Genomic DNA, 23,602 nt, shown 5'->3' with positions numbered 1-23,602 from the left:
TCCTGCTTTTTCAGGAGACACAGGAATCATTGGACTGACCTGATTGATTACATCAGGATCTAGGAAATACGTGGTTCTTTAATAATGCTAAATAAAGCAGATTATCAGGAGTGCTAAGAACTATACACAAGACAGTGGTAACTGGACGAGACAGAGGCCAATACTATCTTTTAACAGAAAAATGGCCCCACTTTTCTCAGCCTTCTTCCATAGTACAATAGTAACAACATGGACACGCTCTTTAGTTTGCAGAGCATTTCTCATGGACTCACCCTCCTCCCTCATTTGTGGATGAAGTATCTGAGGTTGAGTAGTCTCAGCTCCAGATCCAGACAATGTCAGATTCAGAACAATGTGCAATTCCGAAGAGTTGGAGGAAGATTTAAAGCAAGGTCTTTCGATTTATTCGAATTTTGACAGTGGGCTCTGCCGCATCCTGGTGTTGACCTAGAGTGGTTTTTCCTACTGAATGGACCAGAAGAGGAGAGAGCAACGAAGTGGGAGCCAGGCAGTCACGAGTGCCTTGCTTGCATGTGGTGTGTTAGGTGGTGTACTGCTGTCACCAGCCTGGGAACTGGGAAAACAGCAGAGAGAGATGGAAGTGTTATTTCTAAGGAACATCAAAAAGAAACTGGCTGGGACCATGAAGAGAAAGGAAGTGGCAAACAGACGGGTAATCTTTTCTAGGGTTGACCACAGTCTTACGAGGTAGGAACACTGTTAGATGTGATCTGCTCAAAACAATTAAGGAACTAAACACCAGGGCTCCAAATTCAATGCCGTGTGTGTGTTCTACAAACTGACCTAGGGATGCACTTGTACCTTGGAGTATGTGAACACCATCTGAGAATACCTATTAGATGTGGTGACTAGGGGAGTGAAATTTTACTCTGAAAGGTCGAGCCTGGCTCCTGGTCAAGGACTGTTCAATCCGTAATACCTAACACCTTTTGAATAGGTGTAGATCATTTTTATTACAAAGGCAGGATGGAAGGGGAAAAAAGCCACTCAACATTTCAGTAATTCAATAATTTATTCCTCTAAAAAAGTGTGTAAAAGTATATAGCTCTCATTCACAAGGTATATATGAATGACATTTAAAATGGAGGCCTTTTAGTATTGTTTCTTTTTATCAAAGTCTTTTAGTGTACTGTACCAGCGCTATACTGTAGTTTTTTTAAATGAACTTCACATATTTTTGTATTCTTTCAAATTGTTTGCTATATATAAAAGAAGCTCACTGCAAAATGCCTGAAGGAAAAAAGGAAACAAAAGAAATTCAGAACTTCCCAGAAATGTACAGCTTTTACATTTAAAAAAGGTTCTGAAATATACATACAAGCATGCTGGACAATCCCACCCCTCTCCCCTCCCCGCTTCCCCTTTTTAGTTCAAACCATGGTAAGAGTTCAGATTTCTGCAGAATTTCCAAAATTAAAAATTAAAAAAAAAAAAAAAAATAAGTTCTCACTCTGTAGCAAATCCAGGGCTTGTACATTTCAGATTAATTCAGTAAAAAACTCACAAGTAAAATAATGCATATTTAAGGGATTATTATACAGACTTTTTCACACAGAAGTACATAATAAGATTTTTTAAAATCTATTGCCATTCATTTATTTTTGCACAAAAACGTATAAATATGTCACCAGCTTTTCTTAACTTAAAAAACTTAAATAAAAGACACCAGATGAAAACTACCCTTTGCTGCCTTTTTTTTTTTTAAATTTTTGTAGGGGTTTTTTGTTTTTTTGTGGGTTTTTCTTTTTTTTTTTTTTTTTTTTTTTGCTGAGAATTGGGTTTCTAGGGAAGAAAAGCCCCTGCATTAAAAACAGCCCATTTAAAAAAAAATTCAAAGTTCTGATGAATTCTGGGGAAAAAAGCAACCCCAAAGTGGTAAAAGATTACAAATATCTACTTTACAATTTGTCTTCTCACCAAGATAATTTTATACAAGTTTACAATCTTCATCATCTTATGCTCTTCAAAAGGCCTTGAGAATTTTTCCTTTCTGATTAAGAAAAAATAGCACTGCAATATTTTTAAAGTCAATTTTACACTGTACATATTAGATACAAATGGTTTGATATATCAGATTTTTTTTTTAACCTATACATTGTGAAAGTCAAACCCACCCCCCCGCATCAATTGGTGGTACAGAGAACAAAATTACCCATTTACAAGTTACTTCTCTGCTTTCACATTCCCACCACACAACTTTTTTAATATAATGTTTTAAACGTTAGATTATTTCAAGAAAAATACTTTTACAAAATCATATCAGTTATTACATTTTTCCTTTTTTTTTTTGTTAATAACCAGGATATGGAAGTCTCTTGGAAGAACTTTAAAAATTTGCATGATTCTCTCCACAGACGACTAGAGCTCAACAGCCTGACCGGAGCGGCTCACAGGAGGGAAGCCCACGCCCGGCGCCCTCACAGACGCACGGCAGCGCGGGGGAGAGACGGAGTCTTAGAGACAACCCTCTCGGGCCTGGAATGAGGAGTCATAAAACACTTCAATTAGCCGTAATGCTTTAAAAAGGCGTGGTTTGTTTTTTTTTTTTTTTTAAAAGTCCCACCATGAAGGCTCAACTTCAAGTACTAATTTAATGGTTAAGTTGCAATATTTCTTTGAAATAATATTCCTATGGTCCAGAAAAACTTCACCATATTTATAACTGATTTTATGAGCAGACACTTTGGATTGTGATATGTACATGAGTCCCTTTTGATCTAATGAGAGGAGAGACCTGGCTTTCAGTAAGAATTCACTAGAAAATATATTTCCTTTGTGACTATATAAAACTAATGAAGGTACTTGCCTCCATGGCTCTGGGTTAAACTTGACTGCCTTCTGTATAAAAATGTTATCCTTCATGAAACGCTGACCACTTTGAATAAGGAATATGGCAGAATGTTTACCCAGCTTATTCTCAACACCTACTGCTGGGTGGTTTTGAATATATTACTTTGTAGGCATGATCTCCCCCATTTGTTTCCACTCCTTTTCCGGCTTCTAGGACAGAGGTATGTAGTTGAAGAATCCTATGGTGGATCTGAGTTGGGTTTCAGCTACTGTACCTGGTCCTCGTGAATTAAAAAAATTAAAAGAAAGTCACAGAAACCATATGACAAAACAAGTTAAAATAAATAAACAAAATGAAGATGTCTCCAGACCTCTTGTATCTACACACAGGTATGAAGTCAACCCAAGCACTCGTGCCAGCCTAGACGGGAGCACTAGGGAGACAGAAACCCCAGTGTGAAAGCGTGCACTTGAGCTGGTTCTTAGTTTTCACGAGTCCCCGATGATGGAGTTCAGGTAACCCACAGGCCATACACCAGTAACTAGAGGATTTCATCCAGAGGCTAAACTGCCCTTATTAAACAGAGACTGAAAACACAGACTCTTGTGCAAAAGGATACTGTCTCTTCTGGTTCCCTCTTAAAAACCAACAGCAAAAAAAACTTCCTGTGGACCAGTGGTTTGGGGCCACACACACCATAACACTGGCTGAAAGTCACTGCTTATGGAAGTTTCCAGGTTCCACGAGAGAAGTGTCAGTGAGTCACTCTGGTAATGAACACTGCAGAAATGACACGTGCCTGCTGAGAAGTAATCACAGTGCAGGACTGTGGAGAGTGGTCTCGGAGGAGGATGTGGGGCATTTGCAGAGTGTAGCAGGTTCCTTGGACTGAGATTGCAGGGAGAAGGAACTGAGCCAGAGAGAACAAGTGCTTTTCCAATTAGAGTATATTCATGATGGCATTGTACAACTGAGTGAGCACCACAAAGTGGACGGGAAGGCAGGAGGTACGGTCCTGGGTGGCCGGATTGCACGTGAGCCAGGACAGAGCGTTGTACTGCTCCAAAACAAACCTGCCGGAGAGAACACACGGGTCAGGGCACCAGGCGTGACAGAGGTGGGGCTGCTCCGGAAGTCCTAACGTGCCAGATGTCTGCAGGAAGAAAGCCTAAGGGCATTCCTTAGCTTGGCCCGGGCTCTGCCCTTGAGTTTGTTTTCTCAGTTCACCTTCCTGCTAGCCCTGCCCCACCCCCTGCGGCAGCCAGCGGCCACACGTGAATTCAGACAGGCTGTCTGCAGAGAACAGGGGCAGGGATTTCAAAGACTGAGCATTAAAAAAGTATGTAAATAACAGCTCATGACTATTGTTACATTGATTACTGTTGAAATAATATTTTTTTGATATTTTGACATTACTACCACGTATTTTTGATATAAATAAGTTTATTAAAATTAACTTCACTGATTTCTTTTTACTACTATATTGTGGCCACTAGAAAAATTTTAATTATATATGTGGCTCACATTGTATTTCTACTGGACAGTGTTGCTCTAGAAGTCAAGTTCAGGTTCCTGCTTAACTATAATTTTCAAATCATTTAAGAGTTAGAAAACATTAAAAAAGCCTGCATATTTTCTCAAGGTACAGGAAGAATGTTTGCAACCTGCTGAAGTGCAGGAGCATCAGTACACACTCTGGGAGGTATTTCCCAGGTATGGAATTTGTGTCTGTCTGAATTTCATCTATATAATCTATGTCAGGCAGGGTAGAAAAGGTTTCCAAAGTCGAGTGCTTTAAGTTCCAGACTGTCTTCTACCTACCCACCCCCTAATTCTGTTTTCATCTCCATGAAATGCTCCCTCTGAACAGGACGCAGGGGCGACTGTCCTGGCACATGAGGACCGGAGGTGACGAAGCATGCCCCACCGTCCAGCCTGTGCGCGCACCAGGGACTGTGGCTCTCCCTGGCCAGACAATGCTCCACTGCACAGAAGGCAGCACCTCGTCCGTGACTACCACAAGTCTGTAATTTCAAACTGCACTGCTACGTTGCTGAGGTCTGAATCTACCTTAAAACATCAGACGTGGTTTTGGAGTCAAGAGGATGTGGAACCCGCTGAGAATTCCTGGCAGGGAGAAGTTCGTCCGTCTGTGCTACAGAAATGTGGTGATGCAGCGAAGCCTGGGAAAAGAATGAAGACAGTTACGTCCTGGTCTAGTCAACCACCGGGCCGAGGTAAGGCAGGACCACGTCTGCCAGACGCAGACGCGCTCTCAAGTCCTTACAAGCCAAGGCTTCTATAAGTCTACGAATTTTAAACTGCTCAGCAACCCCAAGGTGATCCCCACATAACTCCGTATCCTAGAGTTGGGGGAAGAAAAAGCTTAACGACTGCAAATAATTCAATAGTATCTCTCTTCTGGTTTAATCTGCAGAGGCCCCAGGCTGGACACGGCTCACTGTCCTGGTGGCAGGCTCCTCCCTCCCAACCCCTACACTTCAGCGCTGGTGCTGTGCCGGCTCATCGCACCTAAAGGCCCCTGCTGTCAGCTGTCCCCTTGAAGCGGTAAGACGGATCTCTGGATTCAGCAGGTACCAGCATGCTCTATCCACTACTTAGTTCCCCATCAATGTTTAATGTACTGGTTTTAGCACAGTTTTACTTTATTAAATAACTAAAAAATATAGTATGTAAAGAAGAGGCAATATAAATGCTTGATCCTCTGTTTTTCAATTTTTAGATTAATGAGTTATGGCTCTGGCCTCTTCAAAAGGAAACTTATAAATGCTTTGTTTTTCAGCAAAATTATGAACCCATGGATTTGTATCAATCTGCTGCTACCACTGTTCATGTTAGTGATCAAATGATGCCATCCCTGGGCCGCGGGAACCCCTCCAAATTGGTTACTGGGTCCTCAGATAGGACTTTAATAACCTTTGGTAACTTCCTTATTTTTAGGCGTGACAAGATGTCTCACGTACATCTTGAACATTTCTTACTTCAGACTGGGATCTGTCATTTCCTCAAAGAACTCTGGTTCTTTTGAATTATAAGTGGTATTTAGGGACCACAACTGTGTCAAAGGTATTACTGCTGCTAAGCTATCATTGCTCCTCAGTCTTTTCAGGAGGCAGAGCTAAGAAAACAAAAAAAAAGTATACTTTTTTAGAGAGGAAAAAATAAATCTAGGTTCATACTGATAATTCTAATTGGAAGTAAAGACTACATGGTTTTTTATATGAATTCTCTGATTTCATAATACTGTGTTAAGTCATCAGGAAAAGAAAATGACTTCAATTGTTTCTGGCTTTAACCTTCCAGATTTGCAGGTATGTCTGTGTGTGTATCTTAGTGATTACTCCATGACCATCTATTCTCCATAAAACAGTTATATAAAAATATTCCCTATTTTGTTACGAATGACTAATACTCCACCGTGAGGATGTACCATATGGTTTGGTATACATTTGTTCCTAATCTTTTACATACATCATATTTGGTTTTTGCCGAAGTTTCTTTTGAATAGATTTCTAGAAGTGGGATTTCTGCATCAAAGGGAAGTGTGCAGGGCTGTGCTATCTGGCCTTCCCACCCCAAACACCAGGGCCTTCTCCCTGGGGCCCTACCAGTAGAGTATGTTATCATGCTTTGGCTTTTTGCCAATCTGTGGATGAGAAATGGGTTTTATTTTGTGTTCTTTCACCCAAACTGGAAGTGAGAGAGCTTTTGTTTTTAACCTTTAATTTGGATTAAAAATTCCCAAGAAACATACAGGAAGGCGGGAGCGTAAACGTGGACTCAGTAGCTGGCTCCAGCCCTACTCTAGAAAAGAGCGCCGCCTGCCTGTGGCAGGGGAGGCAGAGGACAACCGGTTATCACCTCCGCCCAGGCTCAGCCTCACTGAGCGCGGTACGATACAGACTTGGAGAAGGACCGTCACGCAGAACCACGTGTCCTCCCTAGATGGACCTTTGGGTCGCAGGACGCCTCCTCCTCGGGTTAATGTGATTCATTTCTTTGTGACATGGTTTAGGGTTCCTCTCCTAAATTCTACTTTCTACCTATAACTGTAAAATATCCTCAGACTGTAAGTAGATGCGAGAGAATCGGGGAACAGAGTAAGACTATAGTGACTAAGATATTTAACAAAATTGATTTTGGTCAGTTTTGGTAAGAAATTTTACTCATCAAAGAAAAGTCACTCATCCCCCACAAACTTCAAAAAATGACACCAAACCACCAACCTTTAGGAAGAGGGGGCACTGGTTCTGAGCCTGGGGACACGATGACCAAAACCACTGGGGGAGATTCTCAGCTTTGGCAGTTGATACAAAGTACCCCAGGGCCAGAGGCTGCTGCTTCAGCTCCTCGGGTGCTTCCCTAGAGAGAAGGCGCTCACCCTGGCTCTGAAAAGTAAAGTTCCAAAAGCATGATCAGCCCCTATCGCCGAAGAAAGCTTTTTTTAAAAATTAACTTTTTTTTTTAAAGAAAGAAGTTGTGTTATAATTTAGATATATTAGTTCTAGGTGTACAACACCATGATTCAAATTATGGGAAATAATCACAAGTCTGGTTAACATCTACCACCATATATAGTTACAGCTTTTTTTCCCTGTGATGAGAACTTTTAAGATCTACTCTATTAGCAACTTTCAAGTATACAAGATAGTAGTATTAACTAGAGTCAACCCGTTGTACATGGTGCATCCCAGGACACTTATAACTGGAAGTTTGTACCTTTTGACCACCTTCATCCAACTTTTTATCAGTTCACCTGGCACCGTGTAGTGACTAATCCCTCTCCTGGCAGCCTCTCACACAAAAATGTCAAGTGACCAAGAAAGGTCAAGAGGGGAGGCAGTCCTTCCTGCACAGATACGCGACTGCGGCTCAGGCAGAAGGTACTGGCAAAAAAAAGTCAGTCAAGTAAGTAGATTTTTTTTCCTGGTTCCTTTTCTGCAGAATGTAAAGTCTGCTCCATAGCACTGTGAGGTAACAAAGTAAAAATGGAAAGAGTGGAAGCTGACAGCAGACGGCACCACCACACCCATGTGTTCTTTCACCAGCAACCAAGCAAAAATACATGAGCGCACCTGACCATCCACTCTCAACACCTGACCAGTATCTGACCTGCCAGTGGTGTGCGATCTGCTGGTGAGGAAGCCCTGCTTCAAGTCACAGCAACCCTGGTGGTCAGGCTCCTGTGAGAGCCTCACAGTGTGTTTCTGCCACTGACATTTCCCTCATCTGTGACTGCCTTAGCTAGCTTCGAGAGATGAGAGCGTACCTTTTATGCAAGCAATAATAAGTAATCCATTTGTTCCCAAAAGCCTTCTGTTTCAAGGGGGAAAAAAAATCTCAACTACTACACCAAGTTGTATCAATTCTGAGTTGGTTAAAAAAATCAGCACTTCCTGCAACCTGTAATGTCTTAATTGGGTATCAAAGAATGGTTAATGGTTCAGAAAGAGGAAATGCAGAAACTCTTAGGGGTCACCTGGCTCCAGGATGCTCAGGACTGGAAAAGGCCACCTGACCAGCTTCAGCAGCGTGCTGTTTCAACTGTGACATTCAATAGCTTGAGGCCCCAGCAAAGGGACAAAATACAGCAGGCCTCTGTTTCTTAAAAAACTAACAAACATTACACTTCAATTACCAATTCTCTGTTAATGGAGAAGCTGAATCACAACAGCTGGTACTGACAGGTCCACTGCTGTTACTTCCATTTCACAGGGAAGGTAACTAAGGCTGAGAAAAGTAAGGTAAGAAAGCTTGTCCACGGTGGTAACGCCAGTAAGACGTCAGTCAGGCTGTGATTCAGAGCTGTATTTATCAAGCTTCAGGGCCTGTGTTCTTGGCTGCTATGATATTTACCTCTAGAATTCACATTAATCCTAAAGTAAAACTATTCAGTGTAAAGTTTGCGTTCTTGGTCCCGACCACTCCATCTCCAGTGAACCAATAAATTGTCATTAACTGGCAAATGACTGTGGAGGAAATATAAAGACATTTAAAATCTCTTCCTTCCAGAAGGGAGCAATGTGAGTTGCCCTTCCATGGTGTCATCTGCTCTGTACCTCAAGTTTGCAATCTTTTCTCTTGATTGTTCTTCAGGAAACACAGGGCTGGCAGGAAAAGTCCCACCCGACAGAAACCTGACTCCTCTAAGCACATCTCTGTGTCTAAAAGAGTGTGAGCAGAGTTGCTTATACTTGTCCAGTTTAAGACGTTAGACATAGCTATTTCTCCGTGTCTTAACCCCTCAATCTCTTAACATTTTAAATAAAAAGTATAATACAGCAGGGAGACACGAATCACCTAGCTTTTAAACAAAGTGAACATGAGCGATGGCAGAACCTTTAACTCTTCAATCTCCTGCTAATCCACCTCCACTATCCCTGAGATATTAAAGGATGAAACTAGTTGTAAGCTCTGTTTTTTTCCCTTAATACTCTGGCATTAACCTGGACACTTCTCCGAAATCATCCTCCTGCAGGCTCTTCCCAGTCCTGCAGGCTGGCCACAGGGAAGACCTGACTGCCTAAATGAAGGCTCCCCGACATGGAACAACAGTTAGGCTTCTTTCAGAATAATTAACCAGCAACAATGTGTTCTTCAATTAACACAGTTACGTCACGTGTTAAATACGCAGGGTTATTGAACTAGCCTCTGAAAAGCCACCATTTTGGCAAAAAATTTAAAAATAACTGGGAAGCAGCAAGCAAAATTAATTTTTGCTCAGAAAACAATAATTGCACAAAACCCATGCAGCTGTAATAGGACTAGTCTTCTGATTAAACATACAGATCAGGAATAAGAATACATTACTTCAGAACCCCTGTTTAGTCAAAGTGGAGCCACCACAGCGTCACTTTCCCACTTGCTGTTTCTCTCGTACCAGGGACCGCGACCACCAAGAAGAGAGGTGCGTGTCGTAAAAGATGATCATGCTTCTAGAGGATTTTCTTAAAGGCTGACGGTGCTTTAAACAACCCATTTCAAACTGTCCTTACCCGACTGTGCTGGAAGTGAGAGCCCACGCCAATCCCAGAAGGAGAGCCTGGGGAGGGAACTGGGGAGGAGTTGGGAGAGGAATGGAGGTTCCCAGTCATCAATATGCCAATATCATTGTCCATATCATCTGGGAACGGAAGGTCAACAAACATGTCATCTAGAGGGGAGAGGAAAAAAAAGCACAAAAATTAAAAGGAGACCCCACAGCCCCAACTTAACCAACATACTGCGTGTGGTGGTAACAACTTAGTAAGATTTAATGTGTGCCCACTGGGGATGAGGCGCTGCGACCATTCTTTCACTTTGTACTCTCTGGTGATCTCCGAATGTGAAGTATTAACAGAATGGAGAAACAAAGAACATAAAATTCAACTCCATACTCTGTATTGCCTCCAAAGGCACATAAAAAGATGGCAAAACAGCTAGAGCAGCAACTTGATTATTAAACAAAGTTAAAACTGGCACCATCCAAGAAAACAGCAGACTCCACGTATGTGTCCAATTAACATGCATTAATTCAGCCTTCAGTATTTTAGATGTTAATAGGTATGAACCTGCCCTGAAACTGGAGGCCTATTACACAAGCAGATCAAAGCATGTTTTCACTGAGAAATCCTCTCCCGTATTATAAAAGTAAGGTGCACACAGAAAATTTGGAAAGAAAAGTGTAATGGGGAAACCCGATCACCACGAACATTTTTGCTAAGATTCAGTGTGATCATACAATGTATGTTATACATACATACATGCAGGATGGTTTCCTTTTACCTCCCCATTTAATGGGCGTAGCTGCTGGCAGCTGTGCAAAATTCTTAAAAAAACAGTGCAAATGGCTACATAATAAGCATTTTACAGTTTATAAGTAATCATTTCTTAACAAATGCCTTAAGATATTCAAACCAAAACAAATCTACTCAGAATAATCAAATAAGGAGTTGTTTTAGAGCAGATTAGATTCCCTTCGACTAGCTCAAGGCAGGTGCTATCTTCATACATTTCAAATGAGATCAGGACATATTTATTCCAAGAGTGATACTCATGTACAGGAGACTACCAAGCAGATATGACTTTGCCTTTAATGAAAAACAAGATAAAGTTAATTACCCAAGAGAGGAAAATGTTTACTTGGTCTTGGTAATAGTGTAAATTAAATCTTCAAAACCACACGGGTTTTTCAAACTTTCATATTTCGCCTGTTGTTCACGACAACGCTGAAAACCTGCAGCAGCCCAATGACTGACTCCATGTGCTAGTAGCTCTGTGTCTTGCTGAAGGAGTTAAGCTCAATACAGACAGCGTCTTCCACTCACCATTGTTGGGGCTAAACCCATCTTCGTTGGGATAGTTGGCTGGAGCCACTTGGATGGTTGACGATGTTGGGAACACCAAGATGTGTGTACAAGAAGCATCCTGAGGGGTGTTAAGCTGAGATGACTGCATGTTCAGTGCAGTGCTTCGGCCAAAAACCGAGCCCATCGTGACAGCATCTTAAAAAAGGAAAAAAAACTAATGTATCAATTCCTTTTACACAGCAGTGAACAACTCAGCAATGAAGTTTTAAGAGGACCCGAGCTGGAGCCATGCAGGTCTGACACAGCTACTGTGAGAGATGAACATTGTAAGTTGAGTCCACTTGTTCAAATATTTCCAAGAAACTGACTCAGAGCACAAGCGATGATAACTGAAGCCACATTTCACACTGGGAAGGCTAAGATAAAACTGGACTGAGTCCACCAAATATGTTTTAATTAATTATTGAAAAAGTATCTCTAAAAATAAAACTTTCTTTCCTCCTGTGATTGCTCACAATTTATAAAGGACTGATCTCCTAAATGACACAATTCTACGGAAATGGTACCATTCAACTATTAATTGTTACAGCTAATATTTATTGAATCCTCACTACATGCCAGATTCTGTGCTAAATTCTTTATTCGTAGCATCTCATTCAATCATCGGGGTAGAAAGTACTATCCCCATTTCATGAGGAGGACAGAGCACAAAGAAATGCTGTAATCTGCCCAAGAGGTGCAGACGACAGCTAACTCCAGGTCTGAGGAGCAGGCTGGTACAGGACATCTGTCTCTCTGGACCGATCGTAAGCAACCCCATTCTCTCACCACAACACTATTGACTTTTACAGGGAGTGGACAGGGTCTCTCACTTGATCAAAGAAACATTTAGATAGTAAAAACAGGTTTAAAAAGGATAACAGTGCTTAGTAATAAAATTATAAAATAGCTTAGTTGCTAATTTTTTAAAAATTCTGTGGCCACAATGTTTTGACATTTAACGCTTACTGAGAGTTACTGTGGCTACCAGCCCCCTGTCTGCCTCATGTTCATCCTCAACATGTGTCACAGAGACTCTAAATGTCCTCAGGCTGCTTGGGGAGCCTGTCAAGTACCCAGCATGCCTGCTGCAGTCATTTCTGAAGGGCGATCTTCATGCACTGACAGAGTGGGGTCAGGCAACACTAACGCGGCCCTGACGCTAAGAGCGCTCAGTCATATCCAGGACTTAGGCTCTCTCCCCAGCGATGGTCAACAAAGGTAATAAAATCATAAATCACTCCCCTTGGAAGAAACCAAATGGTTTCCATTTTTGAGTCCTAAGTACAGTCTTTTCTCATAAAGATAAAAAGGATACATTCCACACTTGTGTGTGGACTTAAGTCTGAATGCAGTGAACTGCTCTGATACCTAATTAATGAAAGTATCAGAAGTTTACCTGGCATCACTACAAAGGACCCCTGGGGTTCCATGGCAACCAGGCAGGCACTAAGGATAGAAGGAGAGTCTGCGGCAGAGATTCCACACATCCGGCACACGTCCTTGAGCCGTTTGCTGATTGTCTGTAGTGAACATTCTCCAAGGAGGATACTCCAATCTGGAATCAAATATCACAGTCACACATACTCTTTAGAAATTCATACTGATGTGAGGTTTGAGCGTTTTACCAGTTCTGCCTAGTAATTGCACTTCCAGGATCGGGCCCTAAAGGGAATACGGCTTTGCACAGGTTCCCCTCTTCGCTACAGAGAGAATGTGACTTGACATCTGTTACACTTCATTAACAAAGAAACACAGGTCTACAACTGTAGAATGAAACTACGTCCGAAATGACCTGTGACTCCAGCACAGACCCAGACAGACTCAGGCACTTCAACAAATGCCTTCTGATGGCGATGCCAGTCTGTTCCAGCCTTTCTCCTCTATCTCCAGGTCTGGTTCTTGCCCTGCCCCTATCAACACTTCTTGTTAGAAGAGGGCACGGTTGGGGCGAACCTGTACTGTTTACTGCTGTAGGTTGGCTGTTTCACAAGAGGCAAGCAGCGGAAGTGAAGTGGACCCTTCCTTAGCATGCCCGAGAACTGATGAACAGTGGGTGCGAGTAAGGTGCTCCAAATGACGTCACACTAACTGCTGACTAAAAAATCGGCACAAATTTTCTTCCTATTATTTGTTTACTGCCTCCAAACAAGGGCACTATGTCTACTCAGAGAACCGTTGAGGGTTATGTTACTCCCTGAACTGCAAAGTACTCGTCCTCTATTTTGACCCCGGCACACACAGAGCATGTCACATCCCACTGACATGTCACTCCACTGCAGGCTTCCCTACTTCCATACACTTTCTGCAAACAGGCTGCTCTCCCCTTAAAAAGCAGGTGGAAGAATAAAACGTTTCACATTTCATATGCCTAATGAGCATCAAACTGAAGTGGCTGAAATTAAAGTGGCCGGGAACATGGAGGGTGAATTTTAAAAAACCACAGAAAAATCAGATATGAGTTCTGTATTTAAAATGCTCTCAATCTTTTGATGGAGTCCTCAGTCAAACTTATACTCCAACAGATAAGAAGAGTGTGTCTCTTCTAAAAAATATTAACACAGGAAGGCAATGGCCTTAATAATCTTCCAAAACACCAAGTGACTAGACTGCTAGGCTACATTTTTATCCCCTCTTCTTCTTTTCTATTATAGTACAACTTTTCCCAAGGGTTAAGTGTGGCTCAAAGCCTTTAAGAAGTAAGATTGACTAAAAGGCATACTAGGAGAGAAGATAGGAATTCTGACAGAAATGAAATGAATCCTCTAATGTATTAGACCTCCAGGCTACTGATACAGATTCATTATAAGAATAATATTCTTTAAAAAATGAAAAGGGTAATATTTTCTATTCAGCTACAGTGTAATTCAATACTAAAAAAATTCTGTGTACAACAGATTCCTAACAAAACACTTATTTAATACATATTATATAAGACTCGTATGAACTGCTGTTAAACCCTAATAAATAACTCACTTGGGCACTTGCTACAATGCCAGGTACATCTGTATCAGGGGTTCCACAAATACCTGATAGAACTATGCACACTCTAATGCAAGGGTCAGCAAACTATGGTCTGCAGGCCACGTTCTGCCCACCACCTGTTTGTAAACAAGGTTTTATTGGAACACAGCCACACCCATTCACTGGGGCTGCTTTGACATTACAATGGCAGAGCTGAGTAGTTACAACAGTGAATGGCCAGCCTGCAAAGTCGAAAATATTTACTATCTGGCCCTTTACAAAGAAAGTTTGCCAACTCTGCCCTAATATACTTGGCATTTACAAAACTACCAAGCTAATTTGTGACATATGCTTGCTCTTGTGTAGACCTTAGAAAAAAAACTTCTCACAAATATGCATATATTGAACTTTTTATAATGTGTCATGAATTGCTAGGGCTTAAAAAAAAATAATCTAGGCCTGTTCATACTGCTCATATAAAACTGTACAAGCAGCCAGACTAGGATAATAAATGAGCTGGGCTCGATGCCAGGCAAGGCAGCTGCCAGTGGTCAGCTGGGCTGTGTTGCAGTTACAGTGCTTTGTGACTGTTAGGCGTATGATAAGGAATATAAGCAGTTGGCAGCTACACCGGGGGGTTCAACTTAAAAGAATCTGCCATCTCTTAAGTTTCCAGACTGAAGAAAATCAGACAGTGGCAATGAGAACAAAGACTGCTTCAGTTTGTAACTACTTGTCCTTGTCTGACTGACAAGGGTTCTCCTGCTGTTATGCCACCAAGACAAAAACAGACATAGAACCCATCACCGCCAACCACCCAACACAAATGAAAGACACTGAAGGCTGTTCTCACACGACTTCTACTATCATCCATTGCCTCTGACGTAGAATTTTCCAGTTAAAATGGACTGGTTCTTCTCACTGACTCAATATATACGTAAATGTTAGAAATTCTAATTTAAGTACCACTTTTATATTAATAAGACATTCTTTTCCTGTTGTATATATTGGGGTTCAATATTTAAGATTTTTTGGGGAGCGGATGATTCTGTTGCTAGTGAAAAGTCTAAAAACCACTGGTTTATCCTACACGGTTAAAAGAACCAGAATACATAATCTGCTCTATTCTTACTACCAACTTTACAACTTGCTCCCTCAGCTCGGTTAAGGACACTAGCTCAGCCCTTCTCCTTTGTTCCAGGAATTTCTCACCTTTAAGCTCCCCATGGCCAAGACGCCCAAGTCGCCCGATTACAACTCTCCAGGGTAGAGATGTCATCTGAACAATACCTATGCACCATTCCCATAACTTCTGTAGTCCAATTTTACGTGCCGACACTTTACTCCTCCGTGATCTAAAACAGAAACGGAAACGGGTTCCCCAGATCAAAGTTACCACTTAGTGAGACAAAACCAACAAAATTCCAAAGAACCCACCCACATGGTACCCACTGCATGTAGAGACAAAATTAGGACAATCCACATCTGAGAAGAGGCATAGCATCAATTTACATGCACCAAAAACACCAAGGCTCCTCACCTGTTTGGTAAAGCAATATTTACAATACAAGTTTCTAATAATTCTCCATGGAGGTCAGTGCAGGAAGCCAAAAGCCAGCGCTGGTCGTGAGACAGACAATAGCCCACAAAGAGCACGTTGTATTTCTGGCTCGCTTCACCAAACGTCTCTCCCAGCTCTGTCTGCTTGTCTTTGATTGGGGCCAATATAAAAGGAGGGGAGTAAAGCTGGATTGGGCTGGGCCGCTGAAATCAAAATCAGAATCAGTATCAACACAAAGCCACTCGACCTAACACCCGCAAGAAAACCCAGAACAGCACTGAGTGCAACCAACAGGGATAAATGACAGCAGACTGCGCCTGACCAATGCTATATATATAAATAAGAATGATACAAAAAGATTGTTTAAGGTAGGGAACCCAACCAAGCCAGTATTTCCTTATTAAAAGAAATTACTATTTTAGGAAGTAAATTGACCCAACTTCTTTAGTCATTAGGAAAGTGAATTAAAACCACAGTGAGATACTATTACACAGAAGAATGTCTGAAATAACGAAAACATCAAGTCCTGGTGAGAATACAGAGCAACTAGAACTGTCCAATGATACAGTCCCGTTGGAAAGGTGTCTGACAGCATCTGCTGAACTGAACATACACCCTGTGACCCTACAAAATGCACATACGTGTTCACAGAGGACGGGGATAAGAATGTACACAACATCAATCGTAACAGCTCCAAACAGGAAAAAGCCTAAATACCCATCAACAGTAAAGTGGATAATAAACTGACAGAGTCACACAAGACAAACACTGAACAGCAGAGAGAATTAAAAAACTACCACTACAAGCAACAGAACAGATGATTCTCAGCACTGAGTGTTAGAAGCCAGACACAAAGGACTGTAAATTACATGATTCCATCCATATAAAAATCAAAAACAGGCAAAATTATGTTGTAAGTCAGAATAGTGATTACCACTGGAGTGACTAGAAGGAACATTAGAGAGCTTTCTGGATGCTTTTTATGTTTTGTTTCTTGTGCTTGTTAAGTAATATTTTTATTTAGGGCACAAGCAATATACTTAAGACTGGCTACTTTTAAGTATGTGTATTACACTTTAATGTGTGTGTGCGCGCGCGCGCATGGGCGCATGTGTAATTTAAGAAATCAAAGCACTAGCTGTTACCTAAAACAAATATTTTAGATAAACTGTGATGAAATTTAATTCTCATCTTTGTTTACTGCTATTATACACATTTCAATATCTAGTAAACTACAGCAGGGGTCGGCAAATTTAATTAAAGGACCAGATAGTAAATACTTCAGGCTTTATGAGTCTTTGTCATATAATCTTCTCTTTTTAAAACTGTAATAATCATTCTTACCTAGCTGGTCCCACAAATACAGGCCGCAGGCCGGATTTAGCCTGCAGAGTTGCCAACCCCTGAAATACACAGCATGAGAAATAGTAATAATGGAATTAAAGAATTTTAAAGCTAAGAGAGACCTTGGAAATATTTTAATCCAGTTCTTTCATTTTAGAGATACAAAGATACTTAATGATTTGCTCAAGTTTCAAAGTTAACTTCATCACTCATACATTCACTCTCCATAGACCCAGAAATTCCACTTCTAGGTATTTACCAAGAAAACTGAAAACATATATCCACACAAACATTCATAAATAAAAGTTTAGAGCGCCATTATCCACAATAGCCAAAAAGTGGAAAAACCTGTATGTCTACCCACTAATACATGGATAAACAAGATGTGGTCTATCCATACAGTGAAATATTATTTAGCCACAAAAAGAAAGAAAGTACTGATACATGCTATGATGTGAATGAACCCTGAAAACACTATGTTAAGCGAAAGAAGCCAGAGATAAAAGCTTACCTATTGTACGATTCCATTTATATAAAATGTCCAGAACAGGCAACCCCCCAGAGACAGAAAGCAGAGAGTGGTTGTCAGGAATTAAAGGGAGGAAAAAATGATTGACTGCTAACAGGTACAGAGTTTCTTTCTGGATTGATGAAATGTTCTAAAATTAGATAGTGGTGACAGTTGTACAACTCTGTGAATAAACTGAAAACCACTGAACTATACGAGTAAAAGGATTAATTTTATGCTTTGTGAATTACATCTCAGTGAAGCTTAAGGAAAAAAAAAGAGTCCAGATGAGGTTACCTTAAAATTGTGTGTAAAACAAAATGTTAAATGTCAAATATTTTAGAAGAAATAGACAGCTTTTGATACATCACGCACTAGGTAAAACATCATTCCCAAACTCTGTTCTATGAACAACAAAGGTGATACCAGCAATAGGACTTTTCTTCTAAAATTTGCATGACAAATACTGAAATACACCCTTTCTTATGTGAAATGTGCTTGCAGGAGACTATGCCATCGCAGAGAATGAGAATTCCCGGAGTCAGGGGCCTGGTGTTTTGTTCACTGTTGCACCATCAGCACCAAAAACAGCACCTGGCACCCAGCAGACACTCAGCTCTATTTACTGAATGAAAATGCAAAACTCCAGCTTCAGACTGAGGGAGAGGCAGTATTTAGCAATGCGCCATTACCTTAATGCAAATAAAAATTTATAAACCTCAATAAATATTCATAACATTTGGTTCTTTTGTTTTTAATAAAATCAAATGATAGATTTCTCTCTTCCTGTCCCAAAACAAAAGAAAAAAAGCATAGTTTTGCAATTTATTTTAATCCAAGTCCCACTTTATCTCATGAACTCTCATAGTATTCTGCCAGTATGTTATAATCTTTAAAAATGTTACATAACACCTTGGGCTATCGTAATGCAGGTAGTCAGCCTTTCTTTTCTAGGAAAATGCACACTATTACCAGTTATCATTTGAAATTGTGATAATTTCTTACTATAAGCATAAGGAATGATTGCATCTGCATTGCAGAATAACCACAAGAAGTACATAAGTAAAAGATTCAAAGTTTATAAAGGCACAAACTCATAATTTCTAGGCACAAATGAACAAGTAGAAACATATTTTGATTCTAGAAAAACCTAGTAGTAGATAAAAGAGATGAACTGCTTACAAAAACAATATGGGAGGGAGGGTAGAGCTCAGTGGTAGAGAGCATGCTTAGCCTGCACGAGTTCCTGGGTTCAATCCCCAGTGCCTCCTCCAAAAATACTTATAAATAAATGAATAAACAAACAAACCTAGTTACCTCCTGCCCCCCCAAAAAACCCCAGAAATAAACAATGCAAACTCAAAAGAATAAACTAACCTAAAATTGCCAAAGACAGAAATTTTCTGTACGCCCAGAATGAATGTAAAGTTGTCAGCTAAGTAGCTCCCTCTCTCGGGGCCAAGCTGACCTGACCCACGTTACAACAAATGCAGTATTAAGTAGTGCATCACTTTTTTTCACTTATAAGCATTTCATAGTTTCCCAGAAAAATTTACATTATTAACTAAAATTAGCAGTTTTTTGTGTTTTTAAGTTTCTCTTATGGTGAGGAGGTGTTTGCTGGCCTTTATTAATAGGTTTCATGCAAAAGTTGTGGGAACTGAGTTTAGAAGGCTTTGAAAATTCTAAACATTGCCCTGTACATCTGTCTTCAGGATAAGGCGATTGGCAAAAGCAACAGTGTACGACTTCTGATTTGGTGTTTTAAAATTCCGCTTGAGGTACACAGCTGTGGGGAGTAGGTGTGTGAAGATGGAGCGATTCATTTACATTCAGCAGCACCAGGACAAGCAGAGGAGAAAGCAACTCCCTGTTAGAACGCGCGTCAGAGGACGGGGGGCCCAGGCAGAGCAAGCGCACCTGCAGCGGCCGCTCCTGGCGGGGGGGGGGGGGGGGGGGGAGGCTGGGCAAGTGGAGGGCGACTAGGACGGAGATTCGCTTCAAGGGGCAAAGAATAAAACAAATGTAGGCAAGTCGAGCATTGTAAGTACAAGGGGTAAGGGTATTATTGCCTTAGGTTCTACCTCAAAAAATAGCCAGAGTGTGCCTCTTTTCTCAAAACATTATTCAAGTGCATAGAGGTTGCTCCTCTATTTTAACTTAAGGATTAAAGCAAGCTGCCGCTCTCATGTGAAGGTATGAGGCCACCAAGCAGCCACCTCTCCCGGCGTGCATCCTTAGTGTGACAGTACTCTCTCTGAAAACTTCTGCTTTGCTGCAACCTACCTCCGGGTTCTTGAGGGTCATCTCGATGCTGGCGGCAGGCCCAAACCCGGTGAGGGACTTAATGTGGATCTGTGTAGGCAGAGGCCGCCTGCACCGGCAGTACACTGAAAACGCCATGGACTTCAAGTATTGAATGTAGAAAACTTGCTCATCCTTCATTGTCTGCAGCATGTACTGGCAAGGCACAATCTACAGACACAAATACAAACACCACTCGAAACAGATCTAATATGCTAACAGGAAAGTTGGGAAATGAAATGGCATGAATTCTTTACTTGCATGGGGAAGGGAACTGTAGTCTTAAAATACAGAAATGCCAAACATAATATAATTCCCCTTAACTGCTTTCAGTGACAGAGTCCTATATTCCAAATGTACACCAGCAATTTAAGAAGAGGTGCCCCTTTGCCGGTCAAGTCACACTGTTGCTTAGAAATTACCCTGTTCCCATTTTAGGGATAAATTCTCAATTTATCGTTGCTATGCCCTGAAATTTAAAGACTTGCTTTTTAATATATTTCTCATTTTTATAATGTATACACATAGTATACATAGAATCTTTGGAATTACTGTCTAATCATTTGAGACAAACTTTAAATCAATAAAAAAACTATCAACAACCTATACTGGTAACTTTAATTTCAATCTTTTGATTCTGTAAGATGGCTTTAATTAAAGTGACAGTAAAACAAAATCCAAACATTCAAGAATATAATTTTTTACCTATTAATTATAAATTAAAAAAAATTACTACACTATAAAGCTGATGAGGGTTCAGTGACAATGGATATGCTCACTCACTGCTGAAGGAAATGTAAGTAGCTATAGCCTTTTGCAAAAGGAATGTGACATTAGTTATCACTATCTTTATCTAAGAATTCACTTTAAGAAATGACCTGAAATGTGAAAAGAGATTATTCATAAAGATGTTATTACGGTTGTATTTATAATAGCGAAAAGGTAGAAAAAAGTAATCATACCTCACTGTGCAGGAACGGTTAAACATGGGAAAATACACAGTAAGTAAGTACGCTGCTTGTGAGAACTTTAAGTAACATGGAAAAGTGTTCTGAATGACTTTAAATACAAAAATACTACAAGTTACATTAAAACTATGATCTCAACTGTGTAAACAAACACAGAAAAAAGGCTAGAAAAGCATCAAAATGTTAATAATGGCTGACTCTAAAATATAGAATAATTTTTTCTATTCTGTATACTTCCAATTTATGAAAAAATCATGAACTTGTATTTACTTTCATAAAAACAACAACAATAAAGTAAAAAAAACTTGCAAACAGTTACCTGGAGAATGAAAGAATTTCTCATATGCTCAGGTAAATTATCCAGCATTTCTGTGTAGCAGCGCATCAAACTCAACAGCCAGAAGTTTCCGGAAGTGGAGTCTTCCTCTGCGGTGTAAGTGAAGGGGTCCACCATGTAGACGACCACAGCTGGAGGGTAGGCCTGGCCGTCTGCGGAGTCAGGCTCGGTGGGGATTCCTATCCTCTCCCTTTCTGTGACACTGCAGAGAGAGTCCCTCGTAAGACACTTACACAAAATAAACCCATTCCAGAGCACACTGACTCCCTGGACAATGATTACAGATTAAATGGAACAATAATATGCAGCAAAATGAAGGCAAACCAAACCAGCTGGCACCAAGATCGACAGAAAACGAAGATATGCTCCTCCAACATGGGGGATGGCTTTTCCAGCTGTCTTTCCCCCTGTGGCTAGATTCTACAAAGATGCTTTATAATACTGTTGTGTTAACAGCAAGAGTTTACTGTTACTATCCATATATTATATTTAATATAATATTAATAGTAATTAATATAAACTTACTAAGTATATTAATTAGTAAGTATACTGATAGTCCTATTATACTAGGAATAGTTTTAGGCTAAAAAGTTTAATAATACTAAGTTTCTAAGAAGTCTCAAAGTTCTAAGTTACAGACTGACAGCTGTTACTTTCTCTTGGGAAGGAGAGAAACAGAGCCCTTTACTGGGTTTAGAGACTCGTGTGGCTGAGGGGAAGGGGGCACAGGAAGAGCAGACAGGGGTCCAAGCTGAAGGTGCTTGTCATGGACACTGAGTACCACACCTTTCCTGTCCATCCTGCGACGGCTGAGAGGAGCTCTGCCCAGGCTCCGTGTCTCCACCACAGCCTATGTTCCCTTGTGTTCTCTCTGCAGAGCTGGCCCCGGAGCTGGGGTTCTGCCCTCCGACACTACCGCTGAATCCTGAGGAGGAGGCAGTGCTTATCTGGTTGACGACGGGAGCAGAGGCAGACGAGGAGGCCGGCGGCACAGAGGAACCAGGTGCAGAGCCGCCTGCTGCCGGGTTCGCAGCGCTGCCGCTAGAGGCGGGATTAAACGCGCTGCCAGCGGAGGGAGCTGCAGGCCCTGAACTTGAAGCTAGAGGCCCGGCGTTCCCAGGTGCAGCTTGTCCCTGCGCTGCTGCTGGTGGGGTCTGGTACTTAGGTGGTATCAACAGGCTGCTGTCGAGCTGCAGAGTGGCTAGATAAGGTGCTGAAAGAGTATGCAGAGAGGCGACGTTAGTCATGTTCTGCAGTGTCTGGCTGAGTCAGAAATTCAGAATGGCCACTTTGTAAAAAATTACGCTTCCATGCTGCGATGCTCTGATTACGACACCCAAAATGCTATCTCCGCACTTGAACATAAGCTTATATGTTCTGCAAACATAGAAGTGAGCATGGAGCTACTCATTATAAATTCTGGAGAAAAGCTTCACTTGAAAAAAAGAAAATATATGTGTGCGTAAAAATTAACATTTAACTACCTAGAATGCAAAAATTCGACCTAAATAAATACAGTGACGGAACACTACCATCCCCTGACACCAAAGAAGCGTAATGGTGCATCTTGACTGGGGGGCGGGGGCAGTCTGCCATTTGACTTCCCAAATTCGACTTGACCAAATAAATCCCCACTTACCTAGGTGATGGCGGCAAACTTGCGCATAAAGTTTGAGTCTGGAATGATTGTCGTTCTCCTCGCTGCCCCAGGGCTGGTTAAACCACTCACTCACAAGCTCGTCCGGCAGCTTCTGCGCAGCGGTCCTCCCCACACGCAGGATCCCATCGCGCAGCACTTTGCAGATGGGCTTGTGCTGCCCAAGCCTGCACATCTGACAGCACAAACCAGACCACTGTTACAAGAGCTGCTCCTTGTTCAGCAGCATCACTCACTATGGAGATTCTTAACCACACACGGGGAAGCATCTTCCCTGTTCTCTCAGGGCTGCCACAGACGACCAAACCATTGCAAGCTGGTCCTTTCTAGCAACTGTAATGTGCCCTGCAATTGCTGTCTCTCCAAAACCTGGACTAGCCTCTCGAAGGAAAAATAAATGTTTCTTCACTCCAGCCAATTCCTCCTACATAAGGGAAGATTGCTGAGCACTACCTGATTGCTAATGGTCAAATAAAGAATTAACCAGATTCCTGCCTACAAAGGCTGACTGAGACATATGTCCACTAAAACCTCTTAAGTAATCCGTACTCATGATTTTTCCCATAAGACGACATTAAAATTTTATGGGCCATCTGTTACGCTGTTACAGAGATTTGGAGATCACTAATAGCAGAGGCCACTGAAGCAGTAGATATGCTGATCACTTCTTAAAAGTAAGTAGTTTTCTTTAGCACAATGAGATTCTGTTATTAACCTCCAGGACATCAAATGGGTGCTTACGGCAGAGAATTAGCAATACACACCTGCAGAAAGTAAGCTACTTAACTACTTACTGACC

At 41.3% G+C, this 23,602-nt stretch overlaps 1 protein-coding gene across 2 annotated transcripts in view; it reads right to left on the bottom strand.

Moving 5' to 3' along the window:
• Positions 1-1,014: 1,014 nt before the first annotated feature.
• The window catches only part of MED13L (mediator complex subunit 13L), a 253,953-nt gene continuing 231,365 nt past the window's right edge, over positions 1,015-23,602 (bottom strand). For both annotated transcript variants that reach the window (XM_074356208.1, XM_074356209.1), the window contains exons 20-31: positions 22,786-22,978; positions 21,933-22,359; positions 21,129-21,348; positions 19,824-20,012; positions 15,665-15,888; positions 15,337-15,479; positions 12,560-12,718; positions 11,140-11,316; positions 9,829-9,986; positions 7,060-7,221; positions 4,883-4,995; positions 1,015-3,885 (exon numbers count right to left, since the gene is read on the bottom strand). In XM_074356208.1, coding sequence (XP_074212309.1) covers positions 3,753-3,885; positions 4,883-4,995; positions 7,060-7,221; positions 9,829-9,986; positions 11,140-11,316; positions 12,560-12,718; positions 15,337-15,479; positions 15,665-15,888; positions 19,824-20,012; positions 21,129-21,348; positions 21,933-22,359; positions 22,786-22,978 — 2,298 coding nt within the window. In that variant the 3' untranslated portion in view covers positions 1,015-3,752. The remainder of the gene's footprint in view (positions 3,886-4,882; positions 4,996-7,059; positions 7,222-9,828; positions 9,987-11,139; positions 11,317-12,559; positions 12,719-15,336; positions 15,480-15,664; positions 15,889-19,823; positions 20,013-21,128; positions 21,349-21,932; positions 22,360-22,785; positions 22,979-23,602) is intronic.

The sequence above is a fragment of the Camelus bactrianus genome, chromosome 32 (genome assembly GCF_048773025.1).
Source record: "Camelus bactrianus isolate YW-2024 breed Bactrian camel chromosome 32, ASM4877302v1, whole genome shotgun sequence".
In the NCBI taxonomy this organism is placed as follows: Eukaryota; Metazoa; Chordata; class Mammalia; order Artiodactyla; family Camelidae; genus Camelus; species Camelus bactrianus.
Note: the sequence above shows the minus strand (reverse complement) of the source record. Positions and strands in the feature narration are given on the sequence as shown.